Source organism: Parus major, chromosome 18 (genome assembly GCF_001522545.3).
Source record: "Parus major isolate Abel chromosome 18, Parus_major1.1, whole genome shotgun sequence".
NCBI lineage: Eukaryota > Metazoa > Chordata > Aves > Passeriformes > Paridae > Parus > Parus major.
The window spans coordinates 7,429,179-7,451,386 of record NC_031786.1 but is presented as its reverse complement, the minus strand read 5'-3'; the positions used below and the strand labels follow the sequence as shown (position 1 = coordinate 7,451,386).

The following is a 22,208-nucleotide window of genomic DNA, read 5'->3' as shown; positions in this document are numbered from 1 at the left end:
AAAATAAAATAAAATAAAATATAGAAATCTGCTCTTGTCAATCTCCATGCACATCCTGGCAGGGTGCTGGGGTCAGCAGCAACAGTCAGAATTACTTCTGCCACTCCCAATTCCCACCAGAATCAGCCGTGCAGGATCCATCACAGGGACAGGAATGTGGCATTCCCCATCCCCCCCAGGGCCCTCATCCCTGAGGAGAAAAGCTGCAGCAGACAGTCTTTTCCCTGTGCTGCTGCTTGAAACAAAAGCTTAATTAACTACCAGCTCGATGTCTGTTTAGAGGGATAAATCTAAAATCCAAGGATGGTAATAAAGTAGTGAATTATCTTCTTCGGCAGCTGAGAAGCAATAGCCCCAAAAATCAATATGCTGAAGTTATAGTGCACACACACACACACAGAGGTTTGTTTGTTATTCAGAATTCAGCAGCAGCAGGGAATGGAGAGAACCAGCCCAGCAGCCAGGTGGCCCAAAAGGAACCAGTTTTACACCAGTTTTTACACCCAGATGTGGAAATGGAGCATCTCTGGTGCAGGCTCCAGGCTGCCCCTCTACAGCTCTGCCTGTAACTGGGGCAGGGCCAAAGCTCCAACACCAGAGCATGCTCTGGGAGATGGGACTCACCCTCCAGCACTGGCCCAGTGTCCTGGTTTAGGGCAAATTTGGGAGGAAACCTCCAAATGGGATCCCCTTCAAGCTGCCCTTACCCCCCACAGGTTTGGGAGACATAAACCTTCCTTGAGAGAAGTGGAAAAATCTGTTTGTTTGACAAGCAAAGTACTCACAAACTTGGAAAATGGATCGTATTAAACAATGGAACCTCTCTCTGTTCTGAAGAGGTGGCAAATTCCGAAGTTCTTGTCTGGGGGAGGCTCAGCTCAGTCTCTCATCAGCCCCTCCTGGCTGGAAAATGCCGCGGCCCGGCCCCGCTGGGCCCAGGCCTGAGCTCCCGGGCTTTGGCTGGGCCTTCAGGCCAGAGCAGGGCCCAGCAGCTCCAAGAAGAAGAAAAGCCACAGTCTGGGGAACTTTTCTGCCTCAGCTGGCTGAAAAAACAGCCAAAGGAGAGCTGTGTCCTGCTGTCCCTGCTGCAGACAGCACAGTCCAGGAGCAGGAGCACAGAGCAGTCAGTGCTGTTTGTGCAAACAAACTGCGGCCTCTTCTCTCCCCCTTCACATTCAGAACCGGCCTTAGAGGGGCAGAACTTAATATCCAGCATAAACACAACAACTGGGGGTACAAGCATCATAAAATCACCCTAGGACACCCAGCAAAAGACCTTGGGAATTTTCAGCTGATCCCTGGTAACTGTGCAAGCCCGAGTCCCACAGCTCCCCAACCTGCCGTGGCTGCACAGAACCTCACTGGGTCACCACAGCTGCAGAAAAAGGGTTATAAATGCAGGGGAGCTGTAAGCCACCAGAAATAAAGCTTAAAATACATTCCTGCAAAAGTCACAGACACACACTCATCGCTGCTCAGCTGGGGCACCTCCAGAGAAGCCACAGTGACAGGATTTACCTGGGCTTCACCTGGATCATGTGCTGGGGATCCAAAAGCACCCCAGGACCCTCCAGAGACTCCCCACTCCAGCCCAGGACCCTCCTTCAACCCTTTCCAAAGGCTGGGGGTTGGGTCTGCCCATGTTTCATCTTGGAGCCTTCTCTCGAGCCTCAAGCTACTTGGTCTTCATGGAAAAATAATGATCCTGGAGGGGGAGAATCACAGCAAACGGTGGAGCTGTAATGTGCCATGACAAGCCACTTCCTTAAGTCCTCCCCACGCACAGCCTTGCCCTTGAGATAAGAGAGATAATTTGATTTTGGGAGCTGTGATGCCCAAATGCTCTGGGCGTTAGGATCACTCAGTCACCGTAACTTCTCTGTCCCCCCCAGGCAACACTGCTGGGGACAGGGAGCTCTTTTATTGACATGAAACCACTGGGCTCCAGCGCTGGCTCAGCCTCAATCGCTGCATTCATGCTTCTGCCCATCTCTGTAGCAACAAGGCAGAAAGGCTCCGAGCCCGGGCCCGACCTCCTGTGCCACTGAGCATCCCTAGCTAAAAAACAGCTAAAAACTCCTAAATTTGCTCCTCTGTTGGTGTTTGGAGAGAACAGTGGGCAAAAATCAGGGAGGGGATGGCAGTGTCCTAAAGCCACCTTTGCATCCCCACGCACAGGATGCTCAGAAGCTCCCTGAGACTGCTGAAAGGGACCAAGAGGTGCCAGCAAAGACCCTGGGCACAGCTGGCCCTGAAGTAAATGTGCAGTAAATGTGGGTGCTGAAGATTCATCCACTAGCTTAAAGTCCCTGTGACTGCAGCCTGCAGAAGATGATTTCCCTTCAACACTGGAAATCCAGAAGGACTGCTCAGCTAACACAGCAATGAGAGGACACTACCCTGGGGGATTTACCAGTCATGAAAGTCCCAGAATCTGTTCTCTGGTCCATGGGGCTGCTCTCTGCTCCCCAGGGCTGTTCTCTGGGACAGTTCTTCAGTTCACAGGGTTGTTCTCTGACCCCTCAGGCTGTTCTTTGACCCCTGGAGCTGTTCTTTGGTCCCTGGAGCTTTTCATTGGTCCCTGGGGGATGTTCTCTGATCCCCAGAGCTGTTCTCTGGTCCCTGGAGCTGTTCACTGGGGCTGTTTTCTGGAGTTCTCTGTTCCCTGGAGCTATCTGCATGGCTGAGGTCTCAGTGGGGTGCAAGGTACCACCAAGCAGACACTGATCTCAGTCCTCTCCTACCCTGGGAAGGCAGCTGGGAGCCCGATGATGATGTTCAGCACTTCTGCACCGCCTGAAGGCAGAGCCAGCAGCATCCCCGGGGGCAAACCCGGCAGGGTTGGAGGCTGGCTGCAGTCTGGATCCCATCTCCTGCTGGGAGCATCCCCTGGGGAGCAGGGGGAGCAGGATTGCAGCCCTTGGATCCCAGGGATGCTGCAGCCCCCAGTGCTGGCAGCACTGCCCAGGACATGTCCTGTGCTCAGGCACCTGCTGGAGGTGCACAGCCGGGTCAGGTGTAACACACGGGATTCTCCAGCTCCCGTCAGCACAGGGCTGTCAGCGCTGCCTTGCACGGGGAATTTGGGAAATTCCTGCTCTTCCAGCCCGTCAGCATTGTGAATCCTTCACTTCCATTAGCTGCTAATTTGCTAATGCAGCAGAGGAAAATAATCGATGTACGGATCACTCCTCAGCTCCCAATAGGATTATGTTTTCTGAGAGCAGCGGGCAAGCTGAATTTCCCTTTCTCTTCCTGCTTAAATAAACTCATGCATTTTCCTTACTATGTTAATTAAACCCAGCAGCGACCCCGGCTTCACGAGAAGCAAACACAAAAGGTGAAAGGAGAACCTGGCCCAGCTTTATCGGTCAAGAAGGGCTCCTGGCTCGCCGGCTGCAAAGGGAGATGCTCAGAGGAAACACGAGCAGCAATTAAAAATTAAAGAGAGACGGAGATGTGTGCAGCAGACAAGGGAGGTGCATTTGGATCGCTGCAGTGCATTAAAGCTCCTGACCCCCCCGGGGAGAACAATTCCATCCAGGCAGGGAAGAGGCAACAAAGAAGGGACCGAGCCCAGGGTGAAGGAGAGCAGCAGGGCAGTTTGGGAAACGCTGAGCCGCTGCTCCTGAAGGGGACTGAGCATCCTTCCTCCCTTCGGGCGAGGTTATTTGAGGAGAAACACCCCAGAGCACACTCACCGGGAAGAGGAGCAGGAAAAAAGTCAGGGAAAGAGTGAGCCCCGAGGGCTGGATGTGTCCCTTTGCTGGGCAGACTCCTCAGAGCTGCCAGTTCAGGTTTGCTTCCCCTGTCACACTCAGCTGAGCACATTTCCCAGCCCGGTGCAGTCCCAGGAGGACAATACATTGCTCAGCCATAGGATTAGCATCCAAAGGACAAGAAAAATCCTCTGCAGGAGCCTCCCAGCCGCGTTGGCACGTTATCCTGAGCTCCTGCAGCAAGTGCTGCCTCCCCGGCCCGGGAGAGCCCCGGAGCTCCCCCAGCCTTCCCATAGGATGAGGATGGATCCCATCCCCTGTGGAACAAACCCGCTGACCTGGTGGCATCACCGTGCACGGTGTGCTTGAGCTCAAGGTGAAAAGTGCTTCACACGGGGCTGGGAAGAAGGGAGAGCTCAAATCACCCCGACAGGATCCCGTATCCATGAGGTACAGCAATCCAGGACTCACATCAACACCCCAAAATGAGCCCAGCAGGGCACCCACAGCCCCTGCAAGAGGCTGGGAAGTGCCAGAGCTGGGAGCAGAGGAGTGCTGCAGCAGGAGGAAGGTTTAACCAAATAAAGAGGGACAATATATATCAAGCTTTGGCTGTAATTAAAGAAAATCAAGTCAGGGGTGAGAAGAGCAGGAGCTCTCCAGCCTTTTAAGAGATCCCATGCTGCTGCACGGCGCTCACAGCCCTTCCTGACAGGGTTTGGGAGGAGTTTGTGCCTGGGTGCCCCTGAGCCCGAGCACCCAAAGGGGAGCTGAGGATCGCCCACCCCATCCCTCGGGGCCCATCAGCGGCGACAGAAGCGCCCTTGTCCCAGTTCCCCCCAGCTGCTGGTGCCCCCAGGCAAAGCTCTGCTCCTGCTGAAGCACAAGGCCAGTCCTAGAGCCGGGCAGTGGGAATCCCCCCACCATGGGAGCCAGAGCCATCGCAGCTGGGGAGGGGAAGCGGCCCCCGGCTGCTGCACTGCTCTTGAACACAGGTGGATTGTCCACAAGCACACCATTCAGGTGTGGAATTGTTAAAGTCCAGTTACTAAAATTATTGAGGAATTCCTCAGCCTGAAGTAAGGTGCAAATGAGACCATATGCCAGTGACAGTAGTAGGGAATTTATTTATTAGCGAATGTGAGGGAAAGAAAAGGGGAAAGAAAGAAATAGGGAAAGAGGAGCTTGGGGAATGTGGGAAGGAAAGAGTGAGGCGAGACAGACTAGGTAGAAAGTATCATCATTCCATGAATCCAGATGGCGCTCCATTGATCCTCCTCTGGTCTTCTTGGTGGTGAAGGTCTCCCCAAAAAGCATAGAATAATATGTTAATATGGTTAATATACACACAGGCCAGGTAGAGAAATCCAGGCACCTCCCTGCTGGGGAGTTTGCCCTTGTCTTTTACAACAGACTCTGGGTTTGCTCTATCACATGCAGTCCTGTGGTTCAGGAGTGACCCTGGGGGACACACCAGGGAGCTTTTGGTGGATTTAGGCACCCCCTCAGCTGTCTCTCACATGAATGTCCCATGGATGTGGCATTCCCGGGACTGGGGGTTCCACAGCCAGTTTGTGCAAGGGAGGATGGGTTCACTGCCCCTGAGCAGAGGTTACAACACACCCAAACTTCCTTCCCCCACCTAGGTTAGAGGGGAAATCTGTACAAAGCTGCTCCCAGCAAATGGGTCTGTAGGCTGTGGCCTCCCCCATCCCAAAGCAAGTCAGAAATGATCCTTGGTGTGGCTGCTGGGTCGGGTTCACACTCTTTTCCTTGTTTCCTTGTTTGTTCCAGGTGACTGAAGAATGGGTTTTCCCTTTATCCAATCTCAGCAGTTCCACTTTCCAAAGTTCCAATCTTCAGGGAGGTTTCTCTGGCTGTAGCTTCTTTATACAGCTTTAGTTATAATGAGCAAACCTTCATATCGGTGTTTGAGGCATGAACTATTTCAGTCTGTGACAGGTGTCCCCACAACACCAACACCAGCACCTCCCTGCCCTCATTTCTCTCAGGTAACAGGGAGAGGGCTCAGCCAGGTCTGCTGCTGGTCCCTGGGGCTGGCAGCAGGAGAAGGGGGCACAGGCTGTCCCTGCAGTGAGGAGCTGAGCCTCAGCTCCCTGGCGGAGCTGCTTTTTGGGGACCCTGGGGACACCTCTGTGCTGGGGACCACGGGATCAGCCCCCAGGCAAGGCCTTGCACTGCCCTGTTTTGGACACAGCCAGAAGAGCAGGAGAGCCCAGCAAAGCCCAGAGCTCCCTGGGGTGCCCTGTGAAGACATCAGGAGCCTCCAGCTGAGCTGGGGGTCTCTTCCTCCTGCTGGGCTTCCTCTCTTCAGCCACCCCTGGCACAGAGCCCCTGCCCTGCCCTGGCTGATGCCCAGCCCAGCTGCTGGAGCAGATACAGGACCTGGGCACACATGGCTTTTGTTACCAAGATCCTGGGAGCCTCCAGCTCCTTCCTCACCCTGTCAGCCCCATTCAGAAGGTGATGGCAGCTCCAGGCACAGCCCCAGGAACTGGTGGTGCTGGGCATTGGTTGAGGATGGAGCTACTGAGGGCTGAGGAGGAGACACCAACCCACAGAGCTCTCCAGCTCAAGGCAATTCCCTTGGGTGCCCACCAGCCCCAGCTGTGTTAAAAGCTGCTGGATCAGGAGGCTGAAAGTGGGAGAAGTCTCATTTTGCAACCCCATCTCCACCAAAAGACTTCAAAATTGATCCAGGAAATCCTAAACTGTCCTGAATTATTCAAATTCATGAGGAAACAAATGGAAAGCCCCCAGCTACGGGCTGGGATCATGCAATTAGACTGTTAGAAAATAAACCTCTGAAACCCTCAGACATTCAAACCCAAGAGACTACATGAAGAAAAATGTTCACTTTTCACATCCGAGTGGAAATAATTTTAGATTTTTATTTTTATTATTATTTTATAAAGGAAATGAGCATATTTCAATCCAGTCAAGAGTGAAATTGAGTTTAACAACAAAGCAATTTCTATTAGTGGAGACAGAGGGGGGAAAAATATGGATGAATAGGAAACTCACAAAGAAATGTATCAGACAATGGTGGAATTAGGAATTAGGAGACGTTGCTTTACTGCTGATAATATAAGCACATAATGATCTAACTCATCCCTAATGTGCTCCTTTCCTGGAACAACACTGTAAAATCATAACAGTGGAAAAGATTGGGGTTTAATTCTTCCTTCCATCCAGCAGGGGAGGGAAAGGGGTGCTGTGCTTTGTGACCTCCATTAGGGCTGGTCCCTTTCTCCTGTAGAGCTCCTCCTCTTCCCATCCCATTCCTTTTCACCTTCTCCACTCCCTGCTGGTGCTTCTGGGGACAGGCAGCATCCAGCTGTCCTCTCCTGAGGGTCCCCATCCCAGGCCACACAGCATCACCACGGCCTCTCTCCCAAGGTGTCGCTGCTCCTCATCTCAGATCAACTCCATTGCCAAGGATCCAGGTCATTTGGTTAAAAATTTAAAGTTTGAATAGTCTTAAGCATCAAATCTTAAAGCAATTACACTGCCCTAAATCTTTATTGGCTTTAAAGATTAAGTTCTCATCTCCAACAAGGCAGCTCCACTTGTTTCTGCTCAGCAGGACCGCAATTTGAATATGGAGACAAAGGAATATTGATCACACCCTACATTGCTAAATGGAATTTTTTGTACCTCTTTCCTTCATTTCCCTTTCTTTTCTGTAGTTCTTCTCCTGCAGACAAGGCAGTGAAGGTGAACTGCTGCTGCTGAGGCTGGAGCTGCCAGGTGCTCTGTCACAGAGACAGGGAGGAATGCAAAACTCAATTTCCAGCGAGTCCTGTTCCCTTTGAAATCAATTAGGCGGCTCCCAAGGCCCTGGGTTGAAAAGAGACGGACGGAGGCAATCAAGGGGAGCAGCTCTTGAGTAAAAGAGCAGTAAAAGCACAGAGCAATTCCCTAAAACGCTGCTGATCCATCAGCTAAGAGGGTCTGTGAAGGAAGGCAGGATTTGAGCAGCTGGTTTTGTACCAACCCTCCTTCCCAGGGCAGGGCTGGGACACGCGGCCAAAGCCACCCCAGTGCCGTGGGACAGGTGTGACACAGCACGAGCTGGCTTTTCCCTGGGCCCAGATGTGTCCATTAGGGACAAGACCTCATTCCCAAAGGGCATTTGGCCCCATCGTGGTTCCACTCCTTCAGCGTCCCCCTGGCACAACACGCACCCAGAAAGTGGCACCACAAGGAGCACACAGTGGCATCTGTGTGACCCAGAGGGGCCCTGGCAGGAGGAAAAGCCAACAGAGGACAGGCAGCTTCTCAGGGAAGGATGGTTGGAGGTTTTCCCTCTCCATTTCCTTGCTTGGGAGGGAAGAGCACACTGCTGGCAGAGCTTGTTCCCATATTTACCCACATCAAAGCTCTCTCAGAACCTCTGGCTTCTGAAATTTCAAAAGGAAGAGGAGAAAATCAGAATCAGCAAACTGAGGAGCAGTTGGAGCTGCACTTGGTCTTAAAGAGGATTGATAAGTCTCCTCCACACCAGTAAATAACCAGACTTTGCTCCTTGCCCAGAGGTGGGAGCATCCCTTCTCCAAACACCTGCAATAAGACACTTGCAATTACTGCTTTGTCTCCTGGAAACTAGTAAATAATTCAAACAAGCCTGCTTTTTTCTTTTTTCCCTTTTGTTTTTCATTTTAATTAATCCACATAGAATTTTGTCCTCCAAATACAATCACAGCAGCCCAGGCACAGCCAGCAGAGGATCTCATTACGCAGCTTCCCAGCCAGGTCCTGCAGCCATCATTAATAGAGATTTCACCGAGCGAGGAATTAATAAACCCTGATGGCAAGCGAGAAGGGAAGCACTGTGGAGCACATCAGCCTCTCCACCTTGTCCCTGGGATGGCTGGGGGGCTGCCATGCTTTAGGGACAGCCAAATCCTGTCTCCTGCAGCCAAGTGCCAACATCCTCTGTCAGTGCCGGTGGCCCAGGAGGAGGTACCGGCTTCAAACGGAGTGAGGGAGTCAGGAAAGCTGGCTCAGCACACACAGGTCACTGCACAGCCTGGTGTGCAGCTGCTGGCAGAGTCCAAGGCTGTGTTTTCACAGAGCTCTGCTAATCCTTCCTCCCTCTGCTCGCACCAGGAGCAGCCGCGTGCCCAGAGCGCTGCCTCGGCACCAGGAATGGCTCTCACCTGGGGGTGGCTTTATGGAGTGCAGACACACAGCCCCCTCCAAGTCCCTGCCCTGGGAGGAGAGAGCAGGATTGGGCTCCCCAGCACCCCAGTGTGGGGTAAAACCCCTTGTCCAGCTGATCTGGGGGGTTGGATCCTGCCTCAGTGCTCAAACCCACATGGTCCCTGTGCTCATGTCTTGTGTCCATCCATCCATCCATCCTGGATCTGCTCTGGTTGACCCCTCAGGAAGAAGAAACCAGCTCCTCCTTGGAGAACCCCCTATTTTGGGGGGTCTGCATGGGATGACTGACCACACTCATGGACACGAGGGACCCCCTTCTCCTGAGGGATGCTCCTGTAGGAAAATGCCAGCATTACCTGGACTAACTTGCAGAGGAACCTGTCCCAGCCACATCAGGCTGGCACCACACCTTCTTCTGCCCTGCTTTTCCCCATCTGGGTTTTCCTCTCCTTGTCCCCCAGCCCCGGGAAGCGCCGTGCTGGCTGCAGGAGGCTGTGATTCACTTCGGCTCCACAGCTTCTCTGCCTTCATCAGCTGCACTTAGATAAACAGCAGTACATCAATAAGCAGCTCTAATTAGAGGTGTTAATAGCACTGGGAGCTGGGGGAAAGCACATGGAGGCAGGAGAGAGAGCAGTTGGCAATCTGAGGAGAGCGAGGGGAGGAGCTGGGAGACCTGGGATGCTCAGGACTTTCCTCTTCTGCCCTAGGGGGGCTTGGCACACACCCCAGGGTGGGATAATCGAGCTCCAGGAGCCCCCATGAAATTGCCAGGGAAATAGCCCCGTCCTGATTATCTTGAATAATTTATGCAGATGCTGTCATGCATTCATATTTTATGGAAGTCTTGCAAAGCCGTGGATATTCACAACAATTAATTCGCTCCCTTCTAGAAATCTCTGTCAGTGAGGAGTGCTGGGGGCTGGAGTGGAAATTACACCTCAGTTCCCTGTGGCACTGGGGACAGGCACGGAGCTGATCAGGGCAGCCACATTCCCAAGGCTGGGTTGTGCCCCTCCATCCCAGCAGCCACCCCCCAGAACCTCCTGGGGACAGCCACCCCAGGGCAGAGGGGACAGGGGACACTGGCACAGCAGCACCGCTCTCACCATGACCCCACTCCTGCAGCCACCACCACACAGCCCTCCCCAGCCCTGATTCCCCAAAGCAAAGAGGCTCTGTGGCCCCTGGAGGGACTTGGAAGGGTCAGTTTGCACTCCCTGTGCCCAGGATCTGCCACACAGTGATGCTGAGCAGGACAGACGGGCAGGAGCTGCTTCCAGGGGTTCCTCTGTCCCCTGATGGCTGGGATACAGACACAGGTTTCCCCTGGGCTGCCAGTACCTGATGGTGGGCTGGGCATTCCTGCCAGCTCCAGAACTCCCAGTGCTTTCCCAGCAGCTGTCTCCCTGGAAACTGGAAGTAGGAAAGGGCATCATGTCCCTTTAGGAAAGGTGGGTGGACAAGCTGTGCAGCAATTCCTTCCAGGAAGGGGGATGGATGAAAGGCCCTGGCTCCTCTGCTGCCCAGCTCCAGGCGTGTCTCTCCTTCCCAGGGATCCTCCAGGCTCCCCAGTGCTCCACATTCCATCTGCTTTGGGGTCAGGAGGAATCAGTGCCTGGGTTCAAGGCTGACAGTCACTGCAGGAAAAGTTCCACTCTGTTGTGGAGAACCAACAGAGCAGGAGGAAGAAGGAGCAGGTGGTGGATAGGGAGGAGGAGAACAGATGGGAGTAAGGGGAAAATTTGAGGAAACCAATAAGAGGTGCTCAGAGAGTGCTGGAGGAGGATGTGGCCTCAGGGGAGCCTGCCAGGACCCAGCAGAGCAGAAAGTCAATGATATTAAAGCAAAGACACTGGATATTTTCATTCCCTGCAGCTCCTGCTCCTCAGAGGAGAGCGAGGATGTCTGAAATGCAAGCAGAAATTCAACCAGAGGCACTTCAGACTGCTTGTTCAGCCTGTAAAACACTGGGGAGCAGAGCAGGGACATGGCTCAGAGGGGACAGAAAGGGCTGGCACGTGTCCCCAGCCAGCCCCAGTGTCACACACCCCCACCCTCTGCTTCTGCTGTTTGCTTTCCCTTCAGGGACACCCCAGGAAACCTTTGCTCAAGCCCAGCTGCCTCTGCCTGCAGCACCCATCTATCTCAATTAGTGAACCTTCCCCAAAAATGGAGCAGAGGCCTCAGCTCCTGTGAGCAGAGAGGGGGGACAGACAAACAGCCCCTGCCAGCTCGGGGTGGCTGCTCTGAGCCTCACCCATCACACACTGCCCACATCCAGCCTCCCCACGCCAGCCAGGGCACCAGCAGCACCCAGCACCAGAATCAGCTTTTTGCTCTGCCAGCAGCAGCTCCCAGCCCAGGGAAGGAGCAGCTGTGGACACAAAGGCAAGCAGGAGTCTGGGGCTCACCCAGATCCTGCAGTTTGTTCCAGGATCTCACATCAAGCTCAGCTAGAGCTGATGATTTGTCCGGAGAGCCGCTCCTGGCAGCAGCTGTGAGGCTGCAGAATTGGCATCTGCTGCACCAGGGAGATTCTGGGGGCAAAAGCTGCTGCTTTAGCTCTGGGTGTTCAGCACAGGGTCACCCTCAGGACTGCAGAGGAGGCTGCAAGCCCTGCTGGCAGCAAGTTGAGAAACAGGTGGGGAGAACACAGCTCAGCTCCAAAACCACAAATGAGCCTCGCTTTTTAATCTTTTCCAGGGAAATGGCTTCTCCAGTTTTTGTCTGGAACAGCCAATCAAACCCAAGGAGTTGCATCCAACTGTGAGGGGAAAAAAGAAATCCAGCTCTATTAAATATTATGAAAGACACCTTGACAGTGTCCCCTTAATGTAATTAAAAACCTATTTAAAGGCATGCCAAATGTTTACTAATTAAACAAGCACTTCATTCTGTAGCCGTAATGAAAAAAGTAATTGGGATACTTTGAGCAAATCCCAGGTTTTTAAAGAAATAATTACTTTATAGAAAATTAGTTCCTAAATTAAACCATTCTTTACCTGCTGTTACTCTGGCTCTTTTTCTCATTTTTGTGCAGTTGAATCCTGAAATTACCTGGGACAGGTTTTTATCCTGGATAATGAATATTTCAAAGGACACAGGAAAAAAGAGGAAAAGTAGTAAATGCTCGCCCAAATGTTAATTTGGGGCTGGTGAACAAAGCGTGGCTCGGTTGGCACAGACTGAGATGTGGCTGACAGATCTCCTCCCCACCTCCCCCTGCCACCCAGCACTGCCACCGAGGCAAACCAGGGCCACCAGCTCAGGTACAAACGTGGGCCAGTCCCCTGAGCCCGACTGCTGTGCTGAGCACGGAGTGAACTCATCCCCTGAGGGGGAGAGGTGGTGTTTGCCATCCTTGGAGATGTCTAAAATCCCACTGGAATAGTCCTGGCACGCCTGCTGGTGGTGCAGCAGGACCAAACATTCCCAGACAGCATTGCCAGGGGTCCTGTCCAGCCTCAGCCCCTCTGGGGCTCTGTGATGCCCAGCCTGAGGAGCAGGAGGGATGGTGGTGTAGGACCCCAGCACAGCCCTGCCTGCAAAGCTGGGCTCCATCCAGCAGTCAGGTCACACCTCTGGGCCCTCCTTGCCAAGAAGGGTCCCCAGCTTAGATCAGATTCCTGTGAGGTGGGACTGTCCCCCTGGTGACAGCTACAGACCTGACACACACCCTGAGGGCTCCCAGGTGCTCCAGTGTGACCAGGCTGAGGTCAATGTCCAAGCACAGATTGGAGCAATCTGCACACTGGGCCCTGCTCTGGTGGAAGTGTCCCTGGTCACAACAGGAACGAGATCACCTTTAAGGTCCCTTCCAACCCAAACCATTCTGTGATTCACAGGCAGGGGGAGGGAAACCAAGCTCACCCATCTGTGTCCTTAATGAACATCCATCCCAAGAGTTCTCTCTGTCTCCTCCTAATCCTGCAGATTCTCTCCAAAGCAATCCTGGCCAAGACAAGGCCCCCAGCACTAAATTTAACGTGGCTTCATGAACCCAGCTCTTGTTTTCCAGCCAAGGTGTGCTTGCCTCAGCCTGCCAGCTTTACCTGGCACATCTCTGAGCATGAGCCCACTAATCTGAGGTGACACCAGGCTGAATGCAGAGAGAGGCAGCGAAGGCACACGGTGACCAAACATCTGTGCAGGAGGCAGCAGGGGCTGGCTCCCAGTTGTGGGGCTGCAGGGGCCTGGGAGAGCAGATGGAGAGTCTGATTGCATTTGCTGATAATGGATTAGGAGGCTTTTCTTGGATCTCCACTTTCTCCTGGTTAGCCAGTTCCTTGAGGGGCTCTGCAGGGAGGTGTTACAAGAGATTTATTAACAAGATGAAGTGCAATGCCAGGAAAAGCTACTCCTGCACTTTCCCTCTCATGTGCATGGGCTGAAACCCTCCCCATGTGAAAGCACTCAGCATCCTTCCTCCTCCAGCAGATCTGCTCCTTCCCTCCCAGCTGCTGTTTCACCAGAGCAATGGGAAAATGCTGCTGTCCTTCCTCAGCCACCCAACAGCCTCCAAAATGTCCTTATGTGCTAACAACAGCAAATAGAAGCACCTTAAAAGCAAGGGAAAATAACCTGTGGGGAGGTGCAGCTAGTCCCCAGCATCCCCAGCACTGTCACAGCCTTTCCCCAGGACCAAACTCCTCTTGGCTGCTCTGACAACAGGGCACAGGCTCCCAGCTCCTCCTGGGAAGAGGAGGGATGGAGGAGAGACTTTGGAGTAGCTCCAAGGGTGTGGGTGTAAGGGGAAAGACTGGGTTTAACACCCCCAGGGGGTGTTGGGGAGCTGGCTCTGACTGGCAGGCCAGCCTTTGGCACAGCTTCTGGAGAGGAGCTGGATGTTCCCTGCTCACCTGGCAGCTCCCAAAAGTAACTGAGAGCTTCCAGCAGCATCACCTGCTCCCAGCAGGGCACAGACACACAGTCCCCTCCTGGGTGAAAAGCAGATTGTTTGGGCTGCCTGGAGCCAGGGGTCACATCTGGAAGCCCCACCTGGCCCCCTAAAGCTGGGCTGTTCCTGCAGGGATCGCTCCCAGCCCAGGGAAGGTGTGAAACTGAAGGTACATGTTGCTGGCCAGCAAGTCTGACCAATCCATTTTTACCTGTTTTCCCTTGAGCCTGATCCTCCAGGCACTGATGCACCTCACACTGCCCCAGACTGGGCTGTTTTAGCAACAATCCCACCCTGCAGCTGAGGAAGACAAAACCTGTCTGTCTCGGGTTGCAATGCAAGATGTAACCAAAATTCTACTGCCATCTGTTAAAACCTGGTGGGGCAGTGTTCTTTATCTCTTCCATCCCTCATAACTGGGGGATGTCTTCTGGTAATGGGCCATTGAACCTCGCTGCATGACTGATAAAATTCCATCATCCCACTGGGAGATGCTCCACCCTGGATATAATCTGAGACCTGGAATATCACAGCCTTTTCCCACTGGATTCCAGAGGAGAGACCAGACCCATCTACATCACTGGACCTTCAGAGGAAAACTCCACCCTTCTACAGGATCATTGCTTCAACAGAACCACATCTGTCACCCCAGAACTGCAGCCACCATTTAATGGGACTGCTACCAACACCCTGACAACACCAGGGTGTCAGGTTGAATTCTGACTCTGTCAGTGGGTTGTTTGTTTTGTTGGTTTTCTTTTTTATACTACTGCATTATTTTAGTTTCCTCAGTAAAGAACTGTTATTCCTATTCCCATATCTTTGCCTGAGAGCACCTCAATTTCAAGACTAGAATATTTTGAAGCGGGGGGGGGTTACATTTTTATTTATTTCAAGAGAAGTTTCTGCCTTCTTCAGCAGACACCATCTTTTCAAACCAAGACACTGTCCTCCTAAGGCCAGCAAAGGAGCCAGGATTAGAAATCCAAAGCTCAGCTCACCAGACTGACCCACCTGGACCACACAGGGACATGGACCAAGGTGACACTGCTGACCCTTTGGGACAGAGGTGACCACAGCTCCCTGCCCAGCAGGGCTACAGGGGAAGGGAGGACGAGAGAAAAAGACATAAACTGAAGGAGGAGGCAAACAAGAAGCAAGGAAAATAAAGGAGAGAGAGAGAGAGCAAAGCAGGTGAGCACAGGGGTACAGGAGCCTCCTGGTGCATGGTTATGCTACACCACAAGTGAAATAAATTAGCTTTTTCTGAGAGGAAGGATACAGAGCACACCATCACCACGTGTGGGAGCCTGACAGCACCTCAGAACCCTTATTCCAGGAGAGCTGAGAGATTCACCAAGTGCTACATCAGAGCAGTTCTGCTGCTGTGAATGAACCCCTGTCTTGTAACCTCATCTCCCTGAGGAGTGGTGTTGGACTGTCTGGTCCCTTCTGCTGCTGTGAATGAACCCCTGTCTTGTAACCTCATCTCCCTGAGGAGTGGTGTTGGACTGTCTGGTCCCTGAATGCCATTGCAAAACTCAGCACAGGAAATCCCCAGGGACAGAGCCCTGGATCTCCATCAGCTCGTGGGATATCTGCAACAAACGAGGCTGCAGATGGAGGAGTTACACCAGGCTGCACAGGAGCTCTTCCTGTGTCTGCTGACAGACCCAAGGATGAAAAATTAACTCGGCAGCTAAGCCACAATTCATCTCAGCTGGCTGAGGGCTGCCTTTGCAGCCTGGATCCAGGCACAGGCACCACTCAGCCTGGCCAATTTCCTGTGCTGATGCTTCACCCGAGACCTGGGCAGGACAGAGCCATTAATTACAGAGGCTGCAATTGTCTTTCCTGTAGATAAGGGGGAAGCAAACGCAGGTCAGGAGTTGCCCGTGCCCAACAGGGGAATGAACTCTGCCAGCAAGTGCTGCTCAAGCCAGCCTTGCTGGGATGACACCAGTGCTGTGTGCTCAGCCAGCCCAGCCACACGTCTGGCTTGGGTGGAATACAATTCCCTGGGGAGCAGGGATCCTGCCACGCTCAGGATTTAATTGCCAGGAGCAGCCAGTGAGAAGAGGCTTCCCTGCTCTCCCCAGGCTCTTGGGAGCTGCTGATCCCCACCCACTCAGCTGCAGGTGCTTTGTGAAGGAGGTCAGGAGCTCCCAGAGGCTCTGTGCCCATGGAAAGGGACAGGACAGGTTCCCACCGTGCAGCTGTGACATCCCCAAGCAGGGCAGGGAGCTGGGACCTCACCTCCTGCATCCAAGCCCCAGCAGGGTCCCTGTAACTCCCCTGCTCCTGGGCTGGCTGTGCCATCACACTGGGAGGGTCATAGATACGGAGGTCACACACGATAACCCCAGCCAGGCTTCTGTTGATTCACTTAAATACAAAAATAGCACAAAGTGCCTCCTGTTCCACCCACTGTTCTCAGAGGATAAAGAGACTCACCTTCCTGAACCAGCAGCATGAAGCTGCCACACCACAGTGGGATTTTCATCCTCAAATGCCTGACCAGACCAGTATCATGCCCACCAATTCCAGCTGGCCATGAACTGCTCACCAAAGCCACATCTCCCCACCTTTTCCTATGTTCTTCTCATGCTTTCCCTCTCCAAACACAGCTGGGAGGATTTGCTCCAAAGCCCAGTCCTCCCCAGCAGAGAGCAGGTCAGCTCCACAGCTCTTGCAGCTCTTCCCTTGGTTTCCCACCCGAGCTGACCCAAGTCCAGGACCTGCAGTCTCCAAAACCACAGAGGGACAGCAGCTCCTGCTGCCCCTGGAGCAAGGAGTCACCTTCACACAGCTGGGTACTCTGCACCCAAACCTGTTTGGTTTTAAAACCTAAACCTGTTTGGTTTTAGGGGTTTTTTACATAGATTAATGCTCATACACTCAGCAGCTCAGGCATTACCACAAGAAGAGTATTTTGCTGGATTTGCTGGTTTGCTCCTCACAGGGGCTCCAGCTGCTCCCCCAGCCCAGCAGCAATTCCTGTGACCTGTCACAGCAGAACAGGACTGTTCATGTTTAGTGCCTCAAAACAAACATCACTTCATTCCTTTCCTTTTGCTCTGTACAAAACACACTGCAGAGGACTCAATTATAAACTAAACCCATCTGCCATCTCTGCTGTGCCACACCAAACAGCTTATTAATGAAAAACAATTATAATTATTGACACAGAGATAACCAGAAACGCCACCAGAGCAGCTCATGTTTGGGAGCAGCTGTATCCCACAAAATATCCTGTTCTGGGCACTTCAGGAGGATGCAAGACACCTTTTGCACACCCACAGGACAACCTGCCTTCACTCAAGCCTCTTCCTGGATCCCAGGACCGAGGACTTGGCTCACATCCCTCAGCACAAGGTCTAAGAGCCCTTCTGCTATTTCTGTGGTCATTAATTATGACAACTGGGTCTCTATCAGGGTTTTATAAGCTGGAAGGTACAAAAGCTAATTAACATTGTGCTCCTGGTCCTCACAACCTCCCAGCTGAGCCACGGCTCTGCCAAAAGCCTTGCTGGAGAGAAGGAAGGGGAGGAGAGGGAAAAAAAATATAAAGAAAGATAGAAAATCATCTTGGCTCCCAGCCCAAACCTTTCTCTTTTTAAGATGCATTTCAAGAATCTGCTGGCTGGTAACTTCCCCGAGTTACAAGGGAGGCTGCTTGTCAAGAGCTGACCTGAGCTGGATTTAACTGGGAACCAGCTGGAAGGAGATCCAAAGGGCACCTTGGGAGGCTCCTGGAGCGGGGCAGAGGATGGCAAAGCCACCACACGAGCAGAGAGCACCCTCTGCAGCACAGCCAGAGCCTGCACTGGGCTCTGGTTTGGGTTGGAGAGCCCTGGGCTCTTCACAGCTCCAGGGACAGAGGTGCTGACTGGGGATTTAGAAACTGGATTAGCTGGGAGCAACCAGCTGCTAATCCCAGCTCCTCCTCTGAGGCTGCCTGTTGCCTTAGGCACAACCACTGCCTTTCTACTTCAAAATTCTCCTGCTCTGCAATATTTATTTCCTGCATGAAGTTGTTTTTTTGGGGGAAGGAATATATTAATAGGGGAAAAACAAATCAAATATTCTCCAGCAGTAGAAATATTGACCAGTTTCCACATCTAAGTGTTATCAATATCCTAAACCTTTAATTCCACCAGAAACAAAACAAGTCCATTTGAGAGTTTCAGTCAATGACTTGGGAACATTATCATTCAGGAGAATATTGACCATCAAACTGCACTTTCAGCTGTTTAAAACTGCCCAGGGCCTTCCCACTCCTTTATTCCACAGCCTGAGCACCTGCCACCTTACAGCTTCATCAGCAGCTGAAAAGAAGTTGAATTTTTAATGGAGGAACACGACCTTTCTTTCCCCTCCAAATGATGTGACACATGTTCACAGAGAGGAGAACCAACCCACAGCACGGCACGCTGTGAGTTCAAAAGGCAGTGGAGACACAGAGAGCTCGGTCTGTGCTCCAGCTTCATCCTCACACACAAGCTTTGCTGATCCCTCAGTGTTGTTACCTATCAACACATCATCATTTCAGAGCTCCTGCTTGCCTGAATATGAAAAACAATCCTCTTGTTTTCCTCCTGCATATTTTAGCACTCCCCTCTGGTTCCCACCTGGCTTGTTACCAACCTCTCCTGACCACATGTTGCTACAGCCTTTGGCTCCCTCACAAACTGAAATCTTTGGCTTTGATCCTGCAGTGAATCCAGACCCACAGTGGGGGTGAGCTGGTGTTGGAAAGCCAGGAAAGACCACGTATATATATATTTTTGTCTCCACAGGTCAGACTGGGGTGTGTAAAACTGCCCAGTTTACACCCTCAGAACCCTTTCCCCAGCCCAGCCACCAACACCAAGCAAAACTTCCCCTGCCTGGTGAAAGAAAATCTCATAGTGGGTAACAAAAGGGTCTGGTTGTCCATGACCCTGTGTCAGGAATGGATCCATCAGCCTGGAGCTCCATCCACAGCAGAGCCACTGAGCCCCCCAGGCACACCTGGCTACCAAGGCAGGTTGAGCTGCCCCACACCTGAGGCAGTGCCACCCCCAGCAAGGGCACAGACCCAGGGTACCCAGACAGGCACCTTCACTGACAGCATCACAAACACACCAGGATGTCCCTCAGCACAAAGGTGCTTTATCCAGGAGAGAAGAAGTCTTGAACATGAACTTTTCAGCCTTGAAGCATTTCAAGCCATCCTCCCCTCGCAACCCCCGATGGTTTATTTGTTTGCTGCGCAACATCAAAAACATTTCTACCAGCTAGCAGACTTAAAATCCAACTGCTTTCTGCATGAAGTGAAGCTCAGTGTGCATGATGCCCTCTCCTTCCCTTGGAGCTATTTTCCTTCCAGTGTCTCTGGGACTGGGAGCGTGGGCAGCTCCGTCCCACGCTGATCCTGCTGAACGCCCGCGGGTGCTCAGCCCCGTCCCCGCCAAGGACAGCGCTTTGTGTCTCCCTGACACGTCTGAGAATCAGCAGCATTAAATTCTTGTGAAGTATAATTATTTATAATTATTCATAAATGTCATCAAGATGTGCCTGTGATCGCTGCTCTGACTTTGCAGCGGGGTAAGGGTGGCAGGTGAATGCAAGCGCTGGAACGCTCATTTTTCAGGCTCACTCGTGTCCTGTTTTCTCCACAAGTTCCAATTACAGGTTCCTGTTGAATCCCAGCCCTGCAGGGAGGAAGAGCAGCCACTTCCATGGCTGGGTCACCTACACACAGAGAAAACACAGAAATGGAAGCACCAGCTGAAGGTGTTGTGTTTGCCCAGTGTGGAGCCTGGCACAGAACACACCACACAGGGCTCACTTGTGTCCCTCACAGATATTTCACAGAACATGTAGAATGGGAAGAAAGGCAGTTTAACAAGGTTGGCCTGCAAATTTTAGATAAGCATTTGGAGAAACTCCAGTGAGGGAAAAGGCTGAGCACTCCCTGCTGTCCTCCAGCTGCACTTTCCTCCACCAGCCACACATTGGGAACAGAGCAGGGACACTCCAGCAGAAGCTTCTGAATCTCCCCACTGCCTCTGCTTTCACCCCCAAGACTCAGCTCAGAGATATTTCCAACTGAGAAAATACCTCCTCAGCACCAGCACTCAGCTCTGGAGCTGTGAAACAAACACTCTGTCAGTCACAATTTTGTGAGCACAAAACAAATAATGATGTGTGGTGGCAAAGCTCCTTTCATCAGCTGATTACACAGATAATAACCTGTTTGGTTTTTGGTGTTCTGGGGTTTTTTACACAGATTAATGATCATAAACTCAGCAGGTCAGGCATTACCACAAGATAAGTAGCTTTGACAACAAGCACTGCATTTAGAAAGGATGCTTAATTGAAGCTAATTTCACTAAGTGACCTTAAATAGCAATTTCCTTTTCATATGACAGAATGACTAATTTTATTTTTTTTTTCATTTAAGGCACAAACCTTCTATTTTTTCCTGCCTTCATGATTAACTTTGAAGTGCAAACTCCTGAATGTCCTTTTATCTGTATCTCTTTTAACTGTGCACAACAAAAGTTAACCTGCAAGGTTCTTTTCTATTTGTTCACATAAAGGATTGTACAGTCAAGTATTGAATACAGATTATTTCCCCCAGAAATCAGAATGCCAAGGCCATCCAAAGATGACACTGGTGAAACCACAGTGGATTTTGGCCCATCTGCAAATTACTGTGTCTGGAGGGAAAACTGCAGCAGGCAGAATTCATCTGTACTGGCCTCTTGTTACCCTGAGAATCTTCACCTCTGCAATTGAATTATTTCATGTATTAACCAGCCAAATGAGAGGCAGCAGAGCTGCTCCCTGCTGCTCACTCCATTCCCCTCAGCTGCACTGAATCCTGACTTTCAGCCTGGACAAAGCCCTCCACAGCCACATTTAAATTTAGATTGACAGGACACAAAGCACTCCACGATTCTGGCTGATTTTCTGGAGTCTTTCAGACAGGACCACTTGAGCTGAAAGGAAAGTAACTGAAATCCTGGGAAAGAATCATGGAAAAGGAAACAAACAAAAAAAGGCCACAAACCAACATTTAGATATTTCTCCCCTCAACAACAGCATCGTTTCCTTAAGATGGGATCTCAAACAGGACAAGGGAACAGGCCAAGGCTGAAGCAGTCACTGATTTCCCTGGTGTGTGTCTAAACCAGAATGAAGCATTTCCAAAGCACCACTTAGCCCTAAATCAAACCCTTCCATTTCCCTGGGCTCCTTTTACAAAGCACTTCCAGGAGCCAGAGGTTCAGACTGTGTCTCCCTCTCCTAAAACAGCTACAAGAGCAATCCCCACAACTTAAAGAGCCTATTAACAAAAACAATGTCTGTAATTGGCTTTTATTGGCATGGCTGTGCCGATGAAAGGAGTCACTACACTCACTTGCAGCCAGTTTCCACTGGGACAATCATTGTGTGAGCTTCCCAACAATTCCAGCCCAAGGACACCTTCCAAAGGTAAAAAGTTTCCACTGTTTAGACTTCTGCACAGTGTCAAAACATAAATAAAAGAGAAAGGACAGCTTGAAGGAATTCTCTCAACAGCTGAGATAACCAACTTAAGCAGTATGAGCTAAATAGAAATCTCAATTTCCAATGCACAAACCCAATTGAACAAAGCACCCCCTTCATGTGCCCACTGAGACTAATTCTCACTTCCACATTTGCTCTTTATTGCGTTTTAAGGATGTTTTCCCACTCTTATTGGTGCTTCCCTGTGGTACTAACACAACCTCTGAAGATAAATTTATCAGGGCACCATTCTGAATTTATCCATGAAAATCACAGGAGTCTCAATCTTGCTTTTGAACCAGCATGGTCATATCAGAAGGGCAAGGTCCTTGTAAAGCAGCAAATTTCCCAGTTCAGCTCCATCTCTAAATTATCCCATCTTTTATTATTTCTGCCTGCATGTTAGACAGGGATCAAGGAAAACATGATATTAACTGCTGCTGCCATTTAATTAACATTTATGGGTCTACAAGGAAAATAGAGGTGTGGATAAAGCCTTCAAACACGTTTTTCACCAGGAAAATTAATGGTTGTGATTGTAAGGTCGTGCCTTGACGAACACACTTGCACAGTTTGGGTCCAAGGTGGGAATTGTGGCTCCTGGCATGATGCTGAACATTGCATTTCCTATTTATACTGACAGCAAACAATTAATGTTTGCCCTGAAATACAGAATTTATAATTCTGTTCACTCACCCCTCTGTGCATTAATTATAGGTTGGAGCCCAGGGAACCACATTCCTCAGCTGAAGTAAACTTGTGGAATTCCAAGAAGATCCAGAGGATGTTTGTTTTACTGGCATGTGGTCCTGAATTTATGGCCTTCTACACTTCAATTATTTTCCCACAAAGTCACAGCAAAC

General features: G+C 51.3%; 1 protein-coding gene across 1 annotated transcript in view; it reads right to left on the bottom strand.

Annotated features, from left to right (window-relative positions):
• Window positions 1-6,611: 6,611 nt before the first annotated feature.
• The window catches only part of MFSD11 (major facilitator superfamily domain containing 11), a 33,669-nt gene continuing 18,072 nt past the window's right edge, over window positions 6,612-22,208 (bottom strand). Inside the window, exon 14 of the mRNA XM_015645914.3 lies at window positions 6,612-7,580. Coding sequence (XP_015501400.1) covers window positions 7,407-7,580 — 174 coding nt within the window. The 3' untranslated portion in view covers window positions 6,612-7,406. The remainder of the gene's footprint in view (window positions 7,581-22,208) is intronic.